Below are 13,172 nucleotides of genomic sequence, written 5' to 3'. Positions count from 1 at the left end.
TCCAACCCCCCCCCCCCCTCCCCATTTCCCTTCCCCTCACCACCCATACCCTCTTGCCAAGTAGCCTTCCCATCTCCCTCTCCCTCACACCCATCCCATCTCTCACCACTCCCCACCCACCGTCTCCCAGCATCACTAACCATTTTCCCTATTCATTATCTCCATCACTAACCAAATTGTTGCTCATAGAATGCAACTCTTTCTTCTTTTTGAATTAATACATTAGGTACATCTGCATTTGTGCAGCTACCCTATACTATATGAAGGGGAGTACAGTGTGTGTCAAAAAGGCCTTCAAAAAGGCCTACTTGATGCTAAAATCCCCATCACACAGGATGGTTAGTCATACAGAGGCATGTGATCAGTAGTCTGCACTGGCAAACTCCGACTCAAACACTAAAGTCTACGGACTCGGGACTGAACACTTCATATCCACAGACGTCGTATAGGAGGTTACCTTGAGGTGCTTCCGGGGCTTAGCGTCCCCGCGGCCCGGTCGTCGACCAGGCCTCCTGGTTGCTGGACTGATCAACCAGGCTGTTGGACGCGGCTGCTCGTAGCCTGACGTATGAGTCACAGCCTGGTTGATCAGGTATCCTTTGGAGGTGCTTATCCAGTTCTCTCTTGAACACTGTGTGGGGTTTGCCAGTTATGCCCCTTATGTGTAGCGGAAGCGTGTTGAGTCTCGGGCCTCTGATGTTGATAGGAGGGGCACTGGGCAGACCCCGACTCTGACACGATGGATAAAAATCCCCATTAATCTTACCAAGTTTAATGAGGCTAGCCCCAAACATCTGACCTCTATCCTCGACGAGACTGACATTCTTTCTCACACAAATATTAACTCCCTCGTCATGGCAACCTCATATTCGGCCAAGCTGGCTGGTCAATTATTACTGTGATACTCTCCTGTTGTTTTAGATTCAGCTACTTAGAACAAAAGTTCCAAGGTAGCACGGGCTATGGTGAGCCCGTAGTGGACTTACCTGGCACAGAAGCGGGGCTGTAACTACGGTGTACTTAGGGAGCCGGTCGGCCGAGCGGACAGCACGCTGGACTTGTGATCTTGTGGTCCTGGGTTCAATCCCAGGCGCCGACGAGAAACATTGGGCAGAGTTTCTTTCACCCTATGCCCCTGTTACCTAGCAGTAAAATAGGTACCTGGGTGTTAGTCAGCTGTCACGGGCTGCTTCCTGGGGGTGGAGGCCTGGTCGAGGACCGGGCCGCGGGGACAGTAAAAAGCCCCGAAATCATCTCAAGATAACCTCAAGATACTCTCCTGGGACGGGAGTTATTATATAGTTTACGGAGAACATTGTGTGGTGAGAGTGGTGAGATGTGAGGTGTTGACCCCACCCTGGCAACATCACCACCACCCTGGTAACGCCAGCGTCACCCTCATACCACCTGCACAATTACATATACCACCACCAGTAACATCAACGAGGGCTTACCAACAATAACACATGTAGTAACGTCTAAAACAATTATTAGAAGTATAAGAACCGTGCGTCCCCTGGGCACGTGTGTGAAGGGCCCCTCACACACGTCAATACTGATCCCTCTCAACACGCACCCCCCCCCTCCCCTCCCGCACCCCCTCCACCCCCCCCCCTCCCCCACCCGCACCCCCTCCACCCCCCCCTCCCCCACCCGCACCCCCTCCACCCCCCCTCCCCCCCAACCCAACCTCACCCCACCCGCACCCCCGCAACCACACACACACACCACCTCCCACACAGGGGCCTCCAACTACTTGAAATGGACAGTAGAGCGCCGGTCTCTCTTCATGCAGGTCGGCGTTCCATCCCCGACCACCCAAGTTGTTGGGCACCATTCCTCCCCCCCCCCACACCCCACCCCGACCAAAAAAGCACAAAAAAAAATAAGCACAAAAAAAAGCACAAAAAATGATAAAAGCACAAAAAAATTTATACCAAAACAGAGATGCAGAACTAGGAAACAGGATTGGTTCAATAGAAATTGCGAGAGGGCCAGAGACCAAAAGACACAAAAATGGAATCAATACAGGAAGAGGCCAAACCCCCAAACATACCAGCGATACAAAGATGCGAGAAACAACTACACGGCAGTGAGGAGAGAGGCAGAAAGACATTTTGAAAAAGGGATTGCAGACAAATGTAAAACAGAACCAGGTCTATTCTATAAATTCATAAACAACAAATTGCAGGTAAAGGATAATATTCTTAGGTTGAAAATGGGAAATAGATTCACGGAAAATGAAAAGGAAATATGTGAAACATTAAACGAAAAGTTCCAAAGTGTGTTTGTACAAAATGAAATCTTCAGGGAACCAGACACAATAAGAATTCCAGAGAACAGAGTACATAGAGGTGTCTAGAGACAAAGTGGAAAAAATGCTCAAGGAGCTAAGTAAGAACAAAGCAGTTGGTCCAGATGGAGTTTCACCATGGGTTCTGAGAGAATGTGCACTTGAGTTCAGCATTCCACTTCGACTGATTTTTCAAGCATCCCTGTGTACAGGAGTTGTAGTTAAAACTAAATGGGTAGAACACCTGGAGAAAAATGATACAATATCAGACAGACAGTATGGTTTTCGATCTGGAAGATCCTGTGTAACGAACTTACTCAACTTCTATGATCGAGCCACAGAAATTTTACAGGAAAAAGATGGTTGGGTTGACTGCATCTATCTAGACCTAAAAAAGACTTTCGACATAGTTCCACACAAGAGGTTGTTCTGGAAACTGGAAACATATTGGAGGGATGACATGGATGAAAAATTTCCTAACCGACAGAAAAATGAGGGCCGTAATCAGAGGTAATGTTTGATTTGATCGGATTGGAGGAATGTCACGAGTGGAGTACCACAGGGTTCAGTTCTTGCACCGGTAATGTTCATTGTCTACATAAACGATCTACCAGTTGGAATTCAGAATTATATGAACATGTTTGCTGATGATGCTAAGATAATAGGGAAGATAAGAAACCTAGATGATTGTCATGCCCTTCAAGAAGACCTGGACAAAATAAGTATATGGAGCAACACTTGGCAAATAGAATATTATGTGAATAAATGCCATGTTATGGAGTGTAGAATTGGAGAACAGACCCCACACAACCTATAAATTATGTGAGAAATCTTTAAAAAAAAATTCTGACAAAGAAAGGGATCTAGAGGTGGTTATAGATAGAAAACTGTCACCTGAGGACCATATTAAGAACATTGTGCGAGGAGCCTATGCTACGCTTTCTAACTTCAGAATTGCTTTTAAATACATAGATGGAGAAACACTAAAGAAATTGTTCACGACTTTGGTTAGATCAAAGCTCGAGTATGCAGCGGTTGTATGGTGCCGATATCTTAAGCACATCAACAAACTGGAAAAGGTGCAAAGTCATGCTACTAAGTGGCTCCTAGAACTGAAGAACAAGAACTACGAGGAGAGGTTAGAGGCATTAAATATGCAAAAACTAGAAGATAGAAGAAAAAGAGGCGACATGATCACTCCGTACAAAATAATAGCAGGAATCGATAAAATTGATAGGGAAGAATTCTTGAGACCCGGAACTTCAAGAACAAGAAGTCACAGATTTAAATGCAGGCGATGAGTCACAATAACGTGGCTGAAGACCAGACCACACACTAGAAAGTGAAGGGACGACGACGTTTCGGTTCGTCCTGGATCATTCTTAAGTCAATTGTGTCGTCACAATCGACTTGAGAATAGTCCAGGACGGACCGAAACGTCGTCGTCCCTTCACTTTGTAGTGTGTGGTCTGGTCAACATAGATTTAAACTAACGAAACAAAGCTGCCGGAGGAATACAAGAAAAATCACTTTTGTAAACAGAGTGGTAGACGGTTGGAAGAAGTTAGGGGAGAAGGTGGTGGAGGCCAAAACCGTTAGTAATTTCAAAGCGTTATATGAAAGAGTGCTGGGAAGACGGGACACCACGAGCGTAGCTCTCATCCTGTAACTACACTTAGGTAATTACAGGTCCGACACGTCCTATCTTGGGACACTTGCAGTTTCATTCCACACAGAGGATGAAAATGGGAGACAATCAACCTACGGATAGCCAGTGCCAAGCACTTCAGAACATACGATGGGCGGTCAGACACACCTGCAAACTGCCGAGGCTACGAAATAAAAGCAGAACCACAATTTACATTTTATTTCTCACTATCTTCCCTGTGGTGTGATGTACAAGGCAATTGTTTCTCAGGTGACCAGAGATCCTTGTGTTAAGGTCTAGTGAGTCTAGGCAGGACACTCACTGTGTTGTAGCAAGTCCGGATTTTTGAAACAGGACTATTTAGTGTTACAGGTAACCCAAAGAGTAGTATTAATTTCAGATTTTCTAAGAGATAGTTGGATTTTTTCTAGAATTCTCCTACAAGCTGTAACAAGAAATTTAAAATGCTCCTGTACTGATTATTCCCGAATTGTGTATCAAGTATTCACCTAGTTGTGCTTGCGGGGGTTGAGCTCTGCTCTTTCGGCCCGCCTCTCAACCGTCAATCAACTGTTACTGTTTTTTTCCCCCACACCACACACACACCCAAGGAAGCAGCCCCATGACAGCTGTCTAACTCCCAGGTACCTATTTACTACTAGGTAACAGGGGCATTAGGGTGAAAGAAACTCTGCCCATTGTTTCTCGCCGGCGCCCGAATCGAACCCGGGACCACAGGATCACACATCCAGCATGCTGTCCGCTCTGCCACCGGCCTGTATAATAGGGCCTGTGTAAGTGTAATACAGTGAATGCTGTTTCTCTTATAGCCCAATATATTTGGCTGCTATTGTATAGGATAAGTGTTAAGAACAAAATAAGAGCTTGGGGAATAACTCCCAGAACACTATCCAGGTATAATCCAGGTACAGGTTATATAGTTCGCGTATATCATTAGACGGATAGTTACTTCCCATCACTCAGTAGCGGGAAAAAAGTTAGAGGCACATAATTGCCTCAGGAACTAAAACCCCGAAATTGAACCGGCTAGGCATGTTACAGTCTTGATAAGCTAGTTACATGGTTTAATGTTTATATCGACAATGGTTTCAAGAACTGGACCACAAGAGATGATGCTTTGCTTGATAATATTTACTTGTGTTCCCAAGTTTTCACAATCTAGGCCCACGAGAGCATTTTCCTGGCTACCTGGCCACACACTACATATTACGGAGTAGGCTCCGGTGAGAATTTACGGTCTGTCATCCACTCTCAATACTGGTTGTTGTTGTTGTTATAGATTCACCTACTCGGAACAGATTCCAAGTAGCACGGGCTATGGTGAGCCCGTAGTGGACTTACCAGGCACGGGAGTGGTGCCGTCGTGCTCAATACAGGTACTGTGCCTATTCCTCTGTACTATTGGAGCTCCTTTATCCTTCCACGAGTTCTCGTATGGTTCGTGAAGTAAGAATATCCATGCTAGTGTTAATGAATGGTCCATTCTCTTATATTAGATACTAAGTTACATGGTATACATACGAAGTCACATGGTATACATGCAATTGACACAGTATACATATGGTGACCCAGCACCCCTCCGCCTGGCGCCTTTCAGCACAGGCATCTGTCGCCTGACAAACCTTTGAACTTTCACCGGACATGTTGGTGGATCTGTGAGAGTGAACAATAACAGTGTCAAGAATCTGCGACACACCTAACATCACATGGGACTGACGCGTTCACACGCCAAGACGCAATAACGGGACTGACGCGCGCAGACGCAATAACGGGACTGGCCCGTGCACACAGACGCAATAACGGGACTGACGCGCGCACACAGACGCAATAACGGGTCTGACGCGCGCACACAGACGCAATAACGGGACTGACGCGCGCACACAGACGCAATAACGGGACTGACGCGCGCACACAGACGCAATAACGGGACTGACGCGCGCACGCAGACGCAATAACGGGACTGACGCGCGCACGCAGACGCAATAACGGGACTGACGCGCGCACGCAGACGCAATAACGGGACTGACGCGCGCACGCAGACGCAATAACGGGACTGACGCGCGCACGCAGACGCAATAACGGGACTGACGCGCGCACACAGACGCAATAACGGGACTGACGCGCGCACACAGACGCAATAACGGGTCTGACGCGCGCGCGCGCGCGCACACAGACGCAATAAGAAGATTGACGCACGCGCGCACACAGACACAATAACTAGTCTGACGCGCGCGCGCACACAATAAGGGGACTGACGCGCTCCCACACTTATTGTTCCTATCGGGAACAATCAGCAGGCCTATCTAAATGATGTAATATAAAAAGCCTACCGACTTGTAAACAAAGAGAGACGGAGAGAGATGTTAACAATAAACCGGATACACAAACTGACATTCAGACCAGTTGCGGCATGAAAAGCCGCACAAAAAACGTGTTATTCGACCGTGAACTCGAGCGATTTTCTAGGCCAGTATAAACTAAAGAAAAAAAAGAGGGAGGACAGGTGTATGTGGACATGGCGCTGAAGCCACGGAGGCGGGACAGTGAACACGACACCTGTTATTGTCTGCTGGACCTGCCACACATTGGGGAGTATGATGAACACCTGCCACTAGGGGGGGGGGGGTAGCAGGAACACTGCACACCTGCCACTATGAGGGGTAGCAGGAACACCACCACACCTGCCACTAGGGGGGGTAGCAGGAACACCACCACACCTGCCACTAGGGGGGGTAGCAGGAACACCACCACACCTGCCACTAGGGGGGGTAGCAGGAACACCACCACACCTGCCACTAGGGGGGCGGGGTAGCAGGAACACCACCACACCTGCCATTAAGGGGGGGGGGGTAGCAGGAACACTACACCACACCTGCCACTAGGGGGGTAGCAGCAACACTATACCACACCTGCCACTAGGGGGGGTAGCAGGAACACTGCACCACACCTGCCACTAGGGGGGGTAGCAGCAACACTATACCACACCTGCTACTAGTGGGGGGTAGCTGGAACACTACACCACACCTGCCACTAGGGGGCGTAGTAGGATCACTATACCACACCTGCCACTAGGGGGGGTAGCTGGAACACTACACCACACCTGCCACTAGGGGGGGTAGCAGGAACACTGCACCACACCTGCCACTAGGGGGGGTAGCTGGAACACTACACCACACCTGCCCACCTGCCACTAAGGGGGGTAGCAGGAACACTACACCACACCTGCCACTAGGGGGGTAGCAGCAACACTATACCACACCTGCCACTAGGGGGGGTAGCAGGAACACTGCACCACACCTGCCACTAGGGGGGGTAGCAGCAACACTATACCACACCTGCCACTAGGGGGGTAGCAGGAACACTGCACCACACCTGCCACTAGGGGGGCGGGGTAGCAGGAACACCACCACACCTGCCATTAAGGGGGGGGGGTAGCAGGAACACTACACCACACCTGCCACTAGGGGGGTAGCAGCAACACTATACCACACCTGCCACTAGGGGGGGTAGCAGGAACACTGCACCACACCTGCCACTAGGGGGGGTAGCAGCAACACTATACCACACCTGCTACTAGTGGGGGGTAGCTGGAACACTACACCACACCTGCCACTAGGGGGCGTAGTAGGATCACTATACCACACCTGCCACTAGGGGGGGTAGCTGGAACACTACACCACACCTGCCACTAGGGGGGGTAGCAGGAACACTGCACCACACCTGCCACTAGGGGGGTAGCTGGAACACTACACCACACCTGCCACTAGGGGGGGTTGCTGGAACACTATACCATACCTGCCACTAGGGGGGGTAGCTGGAACACTATACCACACCTGCCACTAGGGGGGGTAGCAGCAACACTGCACCACACCTGCCACTAGGGGGGGGGGTAGCAGCAACACTGCACCACACCTGCCACTAGGGGGGGTAGCAGCAACACTGCACCACACCTGCCACTAGGGGGGGGGTAGCTGGAACACTATACCACACCTGCCACCGGGGGGGGGTAGCTGGAACACTATACCACACCTGCCACTAGGGGAGTAACAGCAACACTGCACCACACCTGCCACTGGGGGGGGGTAACAGGAATACTACACCACACCTGCCACTTTGGGGGGCAGCAGGAACACTATATACCACACTTGCCACTAGGGGCAAGGGGCCTCGTAGCCTGGTGGATAGCGCGCAGGACTCGTAATTCTGTGGCGCGGGTTCGATTCCCGCACGAGGCAGAAACAATGGGCAAAGTTTCTTTCACCCTGAATGCCCCTGTTACCTAGCAGTAAATAGGTACCTGGGTGTTAGTCAGCTGTCACGGGCTGCTTCCTGGGGGTGGAGGCCTGGTCGATGACCGGGCCGCGGGGACACTAAAGCCCCGAAATCATCTCAAGATAATCTCAAGATAAAGGGGTGGTGGCAGAAACACTACACCACACCTGCCACTAGGAGGGTAGCAGGAACACTACACCACACCTGCCACTAGGGGGGTAGCAGGAACACTACACCACACCTGCCACTAGGGGGGTAGCAGGAACACTACACCACACCTGCCACTAGGGGGGTAAAAGGAACACTACACCACACCTGCCACCACGGGGGGTAGCAGGAACACTACACCACACCTGCCACCACGGGGGGTAGCAGGAACACTACACCACACCTGCCACTAGGGGGGGGGGGGGTAACAGTAACACACTACACCTGCAACTAGGGGTAGCAGCACACCTGTTATAAGGGACAACACCTTGCGGGACATCGATACATCAAGCTAGATAATATATATTATATATAATGGCTTCTATAAGGAAGCCGGCCGCTTGTCGAAGGTCCCCCATTTGTCCCAATAATTTTGTCGAGCTGGATTTTGAAATCCAGCAGTGATTTGACATATACGGCTTTGGCGGGTAGGCGGTTCCATGGCTTTAAAACCTTATGGGGTAATGAAAGCATTTTCTGTTTTCTGTCCTACAATGTGGCTTATTGAGCTTGAAGCTGCTGTCCCTTGCAGGCATTATATGTGGCTTTTTACACAAGTGGTCTGGATTAATAGCCCCAAGATTATTCAATATTTTTAGGTTTCCATGATATCAGCCTGTCATATATGGTTTGCAGTGTTAGTAGCCCTTTGGTTCTCAATCGTTGGTTTGGGATTGCTTAGGGCTGGTGTGGGGTTGCTTAGGGCTGGTGTGGGGTTGCTTAGGGCTGGTGTGGGGTTGCTTAGGGCTGGTGTGGGGTTGCTTAGGGCTGGTGTGGGGTTGCTTAGGGCTGGTGTGGGGTTGCTTAGGGCTGGTGTGGGGTTGCTTAGGGCTGGTGTGGGGTTGCTTAAGGCTGGTGTGGGATTGCTTAAGGCTGGTGTGGGATTGCTTAAGGCTGGTGTGGGATTGCTTAAGGCTGGTGTGGGATTGCTTAAGGCTGGTGTGGGATTGCATAGGGCTGGTGTGGGATTGTATAGGACTGGTGTGGACTGTACAAGGGCGTTGAGTGTACTGGGTGGGCGTGGGGCTTGGGTAGGACTGTTCTGTTGTAGGTTGATTGTGTTGGTGTGATTTTTCTTAAACTGACGGAGGATTGTCTTACTGGTGTGGGATTATTGTAGGCTTTTGTTAGTACAATTGCTGTGGGAGTCTGTTGGTGTGTGTGTGTTAATGTGGGAGTGTTGTATTTGTGTGGGTGTTGCGGTGGGAGCCACGGAGGTGTGTCAGGGCTTGGCAGCAAGGGTCAAGTAACTGTCTGTAAGCTGCCTTAGGAGGGCCGGGGGCGCCTTACCTGTGTGGGGTGGGTGACGAGCGCCGACGGGTCCTCCCTCACCACACCACGCCTCTACCGATCATGAACTGCACCACTATCACACTTCTAAAAGGAAAAAAAAATAATCCGAGGGCAGCGGAGGATGGACGCGCACGTCACCACAACACTGTCAGAGACACCACTGACACGACCTGTTGGCCGAGCAGCGGCATCCCACAGGTACCTGTTGGCCGGAACCACACATGGAAGTACCACCATAAAGCCAATTGATCTCGCTTTATTTGGTAACATAGCCGCAAAGTATTTGAATATCTTATCGCTCTCGAATACAGTTAACTTTGTAAATAAACAGAAAGTAAATGGCGGACCAGGACATCGACGGAAATAGTTGATTTTATCCGTAAACAATCCTCATTGACGCCACAGGTGAGCCATTGCGGCGCATGCGCACTCCGCCTCCCGGAAACATGAAAACATCTGGAAACCTGGAGCGTTCCTGCCGCTCTTCTCTCTGTACAACACCCTCGCCCAGGCTCCTCTTACTCATTTCTGCTTTTTCAGATTACCTGGATTGACGTGCAAGACGCGGAGGGCGGCTACTGATGGAGGATGCGCTAGTAACTTGGCCGGTAGCGGTGGATCAGGTGGTGCTTAGGGCCTAGGCATCGTCTCCTCTGTCATCACGCCCACCGTGCCTGTCTCGCCACCCACGCCCACCGTGCCTGTCTCGCCACCCACGCCCACCGTGCCTGTCTCGCCACCCACGCCCACCGTGCCTGTCTCGCCACCCACGCCCACCGTGCCTGTCTCGCCACCTACGCCCACCGTGCCTGTCTCGCCACCCACGCCCACCGTGCCTGTCTCGCCACCCACGCCCACCGTGCCTATCTCGCCACCTACGCCCACCGTGCCTGTCTCGCCACCCACGGTGCCTGTCTCGTCACCCAAGCCTACCGTGCATATCTCGCCACCCACGCCCACCGTGCCTGTCTTATAGGCTTGGTGGCGAATTATATTACCTCCCACGCTCACCGTGCCTGTCTTATAGGCTTGGTGGCGAATTATATTACCTCCCACGCTCACCGTGCCTGTTCACCTCCCACGCCTATCTTAATCCTGCATCATTTGTACCTCTTCATGCAACACTTGCGTTGACCTCGTCTCACGTGTTATATAGCCATACTGTCTAAACCCATTGAATCCGCAAATACCAAAGCAATTAAATTTTAAAATCCAGCTCGAAGAAATCATCTGGGCAAATGGGTTGACCTTCGACAAGCCGTCGGCGTCCTGTCGTCGTCGAGGTCACAAGTGTATTAGTGGCCCTCAGGTAATTTCAGGTAAACCTTATCTCACTACATCCACCGTGTATACCTCATCTTCCACACTCCTGCAGCAGGAGAAGCTCCAAAGAGAGCATACCTGGTTGATGGGGTTCTGGGAGTTCTTCTACTCCCCAAGCCCGGCCCGAGGCCAGGCTCGACTTGTGAGAGTTTGGTCCACCAGGCTGTTGCTTGAAGCGGCCCGCAGGCCCACATACCCACCACAGCCCGGTTGGTCCGGCACTCCTTGGAGGAATAAATCTAGTTTCCTCTTGAAAATGTCCACGGTTGTTCCGGCAATATTTCTTATGCTTGCTGGGAGGACGTTGAACAACCGCGGACCTCTGATGTTTATACAGTGTTCTCTGATTGTGCCTATGGCACCTCTGCTCTTCATTGGTTCTATTCTACATTTTCTTCCATGTCGTTCACTCCAGTACGTTGTTATTTTACTGTGTAGATTTGGTACTTGGCCCTCCAGTATCTTCCAGGTGTATATTATTTGATATCTCTCTCGTCTTCTTTCTAGTGAGTACATTTGGAGCATAATGATTATGATGAGCAACATCTCAACGAAACTCAATAGAAAAAAACACAGAGATTCATTCAATATGACCTTCGAATCTACCCGAAGGTCGAAATAGTCTCCTCCCAGCATATACAGAAGGGAAGTGGGGCCAGAAATGGTCACTGCTTGATCGCAAGCGGGGATGTTTCTGGCGGGGGAGAAAGAAACAATTGCGCAGCGCGTCCCGCGGTGTTGCGCGGGCAGTTTGGGGCCGTATAAATACGGGCGCACAATGGGGCTCTGCCTCACTCTGCCTGCCCTCGCCGCTGCCCTCGCAAAACTTCAGAACGAAACAAACTTCAAGTGGGTGTGGTCGCCAATGTAAAAGCCAAACAAGACTTTTTCAAGGCCTACAGTCTCAAACCTGAATTTCCTCGAATTAACCTGAGGAGTACTGCATGAAAACTGTGTTATTCAGAGATATGGACTCTAAGTAGATAGTTATCAGAAGGCACCAAGTCAACAACCCTGCCAATGGACAATGATTGCAGAATGAAAAATTGGGTAGAAATCCATATTAGGAGCCCCTCTTCCGGGAAACATTGCAAGCATGGATGGTCTCTAGCCACTTGGAATGGATGGTAGACCGATGGTCTCGCTTCATGCAGGTCGGCGTTCAATCCCCAACCGTCCAAGTGGTTAGACACTATTCCTTACCTCCGTCCCATTCCAAATCCTTATCTTGATCCCTTCCAAGAGCTATATTGGCGCTTTCTCCTGATAGTCCCATTGCCTTCCCTCTTTAGCACTGGTGTCCATAAATCCGTGGTGTATTGGTAAGACACTCGCCTGGCGTTCCGCGAGCGCTTTGTCCTAGATTCGTATCCTTGGCCGGGAAGGATTTACTGGGCGCAAATCTTTAACTGTAGCCTCTGTTTAACTCAACAGTAAAATGAGTACTTGGTTGTAAAACGAAACTATATGCATACTAGTGGCTGTACAAGAATGTAACACCTCTTGTATATATATATAAAAATTCAGGTAACTCCAATGTGGTCAGGACCTCAGATTGTTGATTGATTAATAAAGATGGCCTAAAAGATGGCACGGGCATGAATAGCCCGTAAGTGGAGGCCCTTCGGAGCCATCAATATCAATAGCTGATACTGGAGATCTGTAGATGGGGAGGACCTCAGTAAAATTTTCCTGTCTTATACCTGCTCGAGGTAAGAAGCAGTCAGTATTCTACGTATACTGTATATAGTAGTATACTATGTATACTGTATATAGTAGTATACTGTATATAGTAGTATACTACGTATACTGTATATAGTAGTATACTACGTATACTGTATATAGTAGTATACTACGTATACTGTATATAGTATACTACATATACTGTATATAGTAGTATACTACATATACTGTATATAGTAGTATACTATGTATACTGTATATAGTAGTATACTCAGTATACTTTCAACTACCACGCAATGCAAAGGATTAAATGACTCCAGAGCCATGAGGGTGCTGCAAGAGTCAACCACAATGACAAATGAAAGTTGACATTAAAGAAGCAGATAACTATTGGCATACAAAATTGCAATATACAGTAAATCTAAACAAAGT

The 13,172-nt window shown here is 49.6% G+C and overlaps 2 protein-coding genes across 2 annotated transcripts in view; both read right to left on the bottom strand.

Annotated features, from left to right (window-relative positions):
- The window catches only part of Hil (peptidase hillarin), a 77,476-nt gene extending 67,563 nt beyond the window's left edge, over positions 1–9,913 (bottom strand). Inside the window, exon 1 of the mRNA XM_045736039.2 lies at positions 9,732–9,913. The gene's annotated coding sequence lies outside the window, so the exon portion shown is untranslated. The remainder of the gene's footprint in view (positions 1–9,731) is intronic.
- Positions 9,914–10,364: 451 nt separating this feature from the next.
- On the bottom strand, positions 10,365–12,333 carry LOC138355744 (peroxidase-like protein 2). Its single transcript, XM_069311111.1, has 2 exons — positions 12,261–12,333; positions 10,365–10,801 (listed from the first exon to the last, which is right to left on the bottom strand). Exons 1-2 carry the CDS (start codon positions 12,331–12,333, stop codon positions 10,365–10,367), a joined length of 510 nt encoding a protein of 169 aa, XP_069167212.1.
- Between the last annotated feature and the right edge of the window lie 839 nt (positions 12,334–13,172).

This window comes from Procambarus clarkii, chromosome 6, assembly GCF_040958095.1.
Source record: "Procambarus clarkii isolate CNS0578487 chromosome 6, FALCON_Pclarkii_2.0, whole genome shotgun sequence".
Lineage (NCBI taxonomy): Eukaryota > Metazoa > Arthropoda > Malacostraca > Decapoda > Cambaridae > Procambarus > Procambarus clarkii.
Note: the sequence above shows the minus strand (reverse complement) of the source record. Positions and strands in the feature narration are given on the sequence as shown.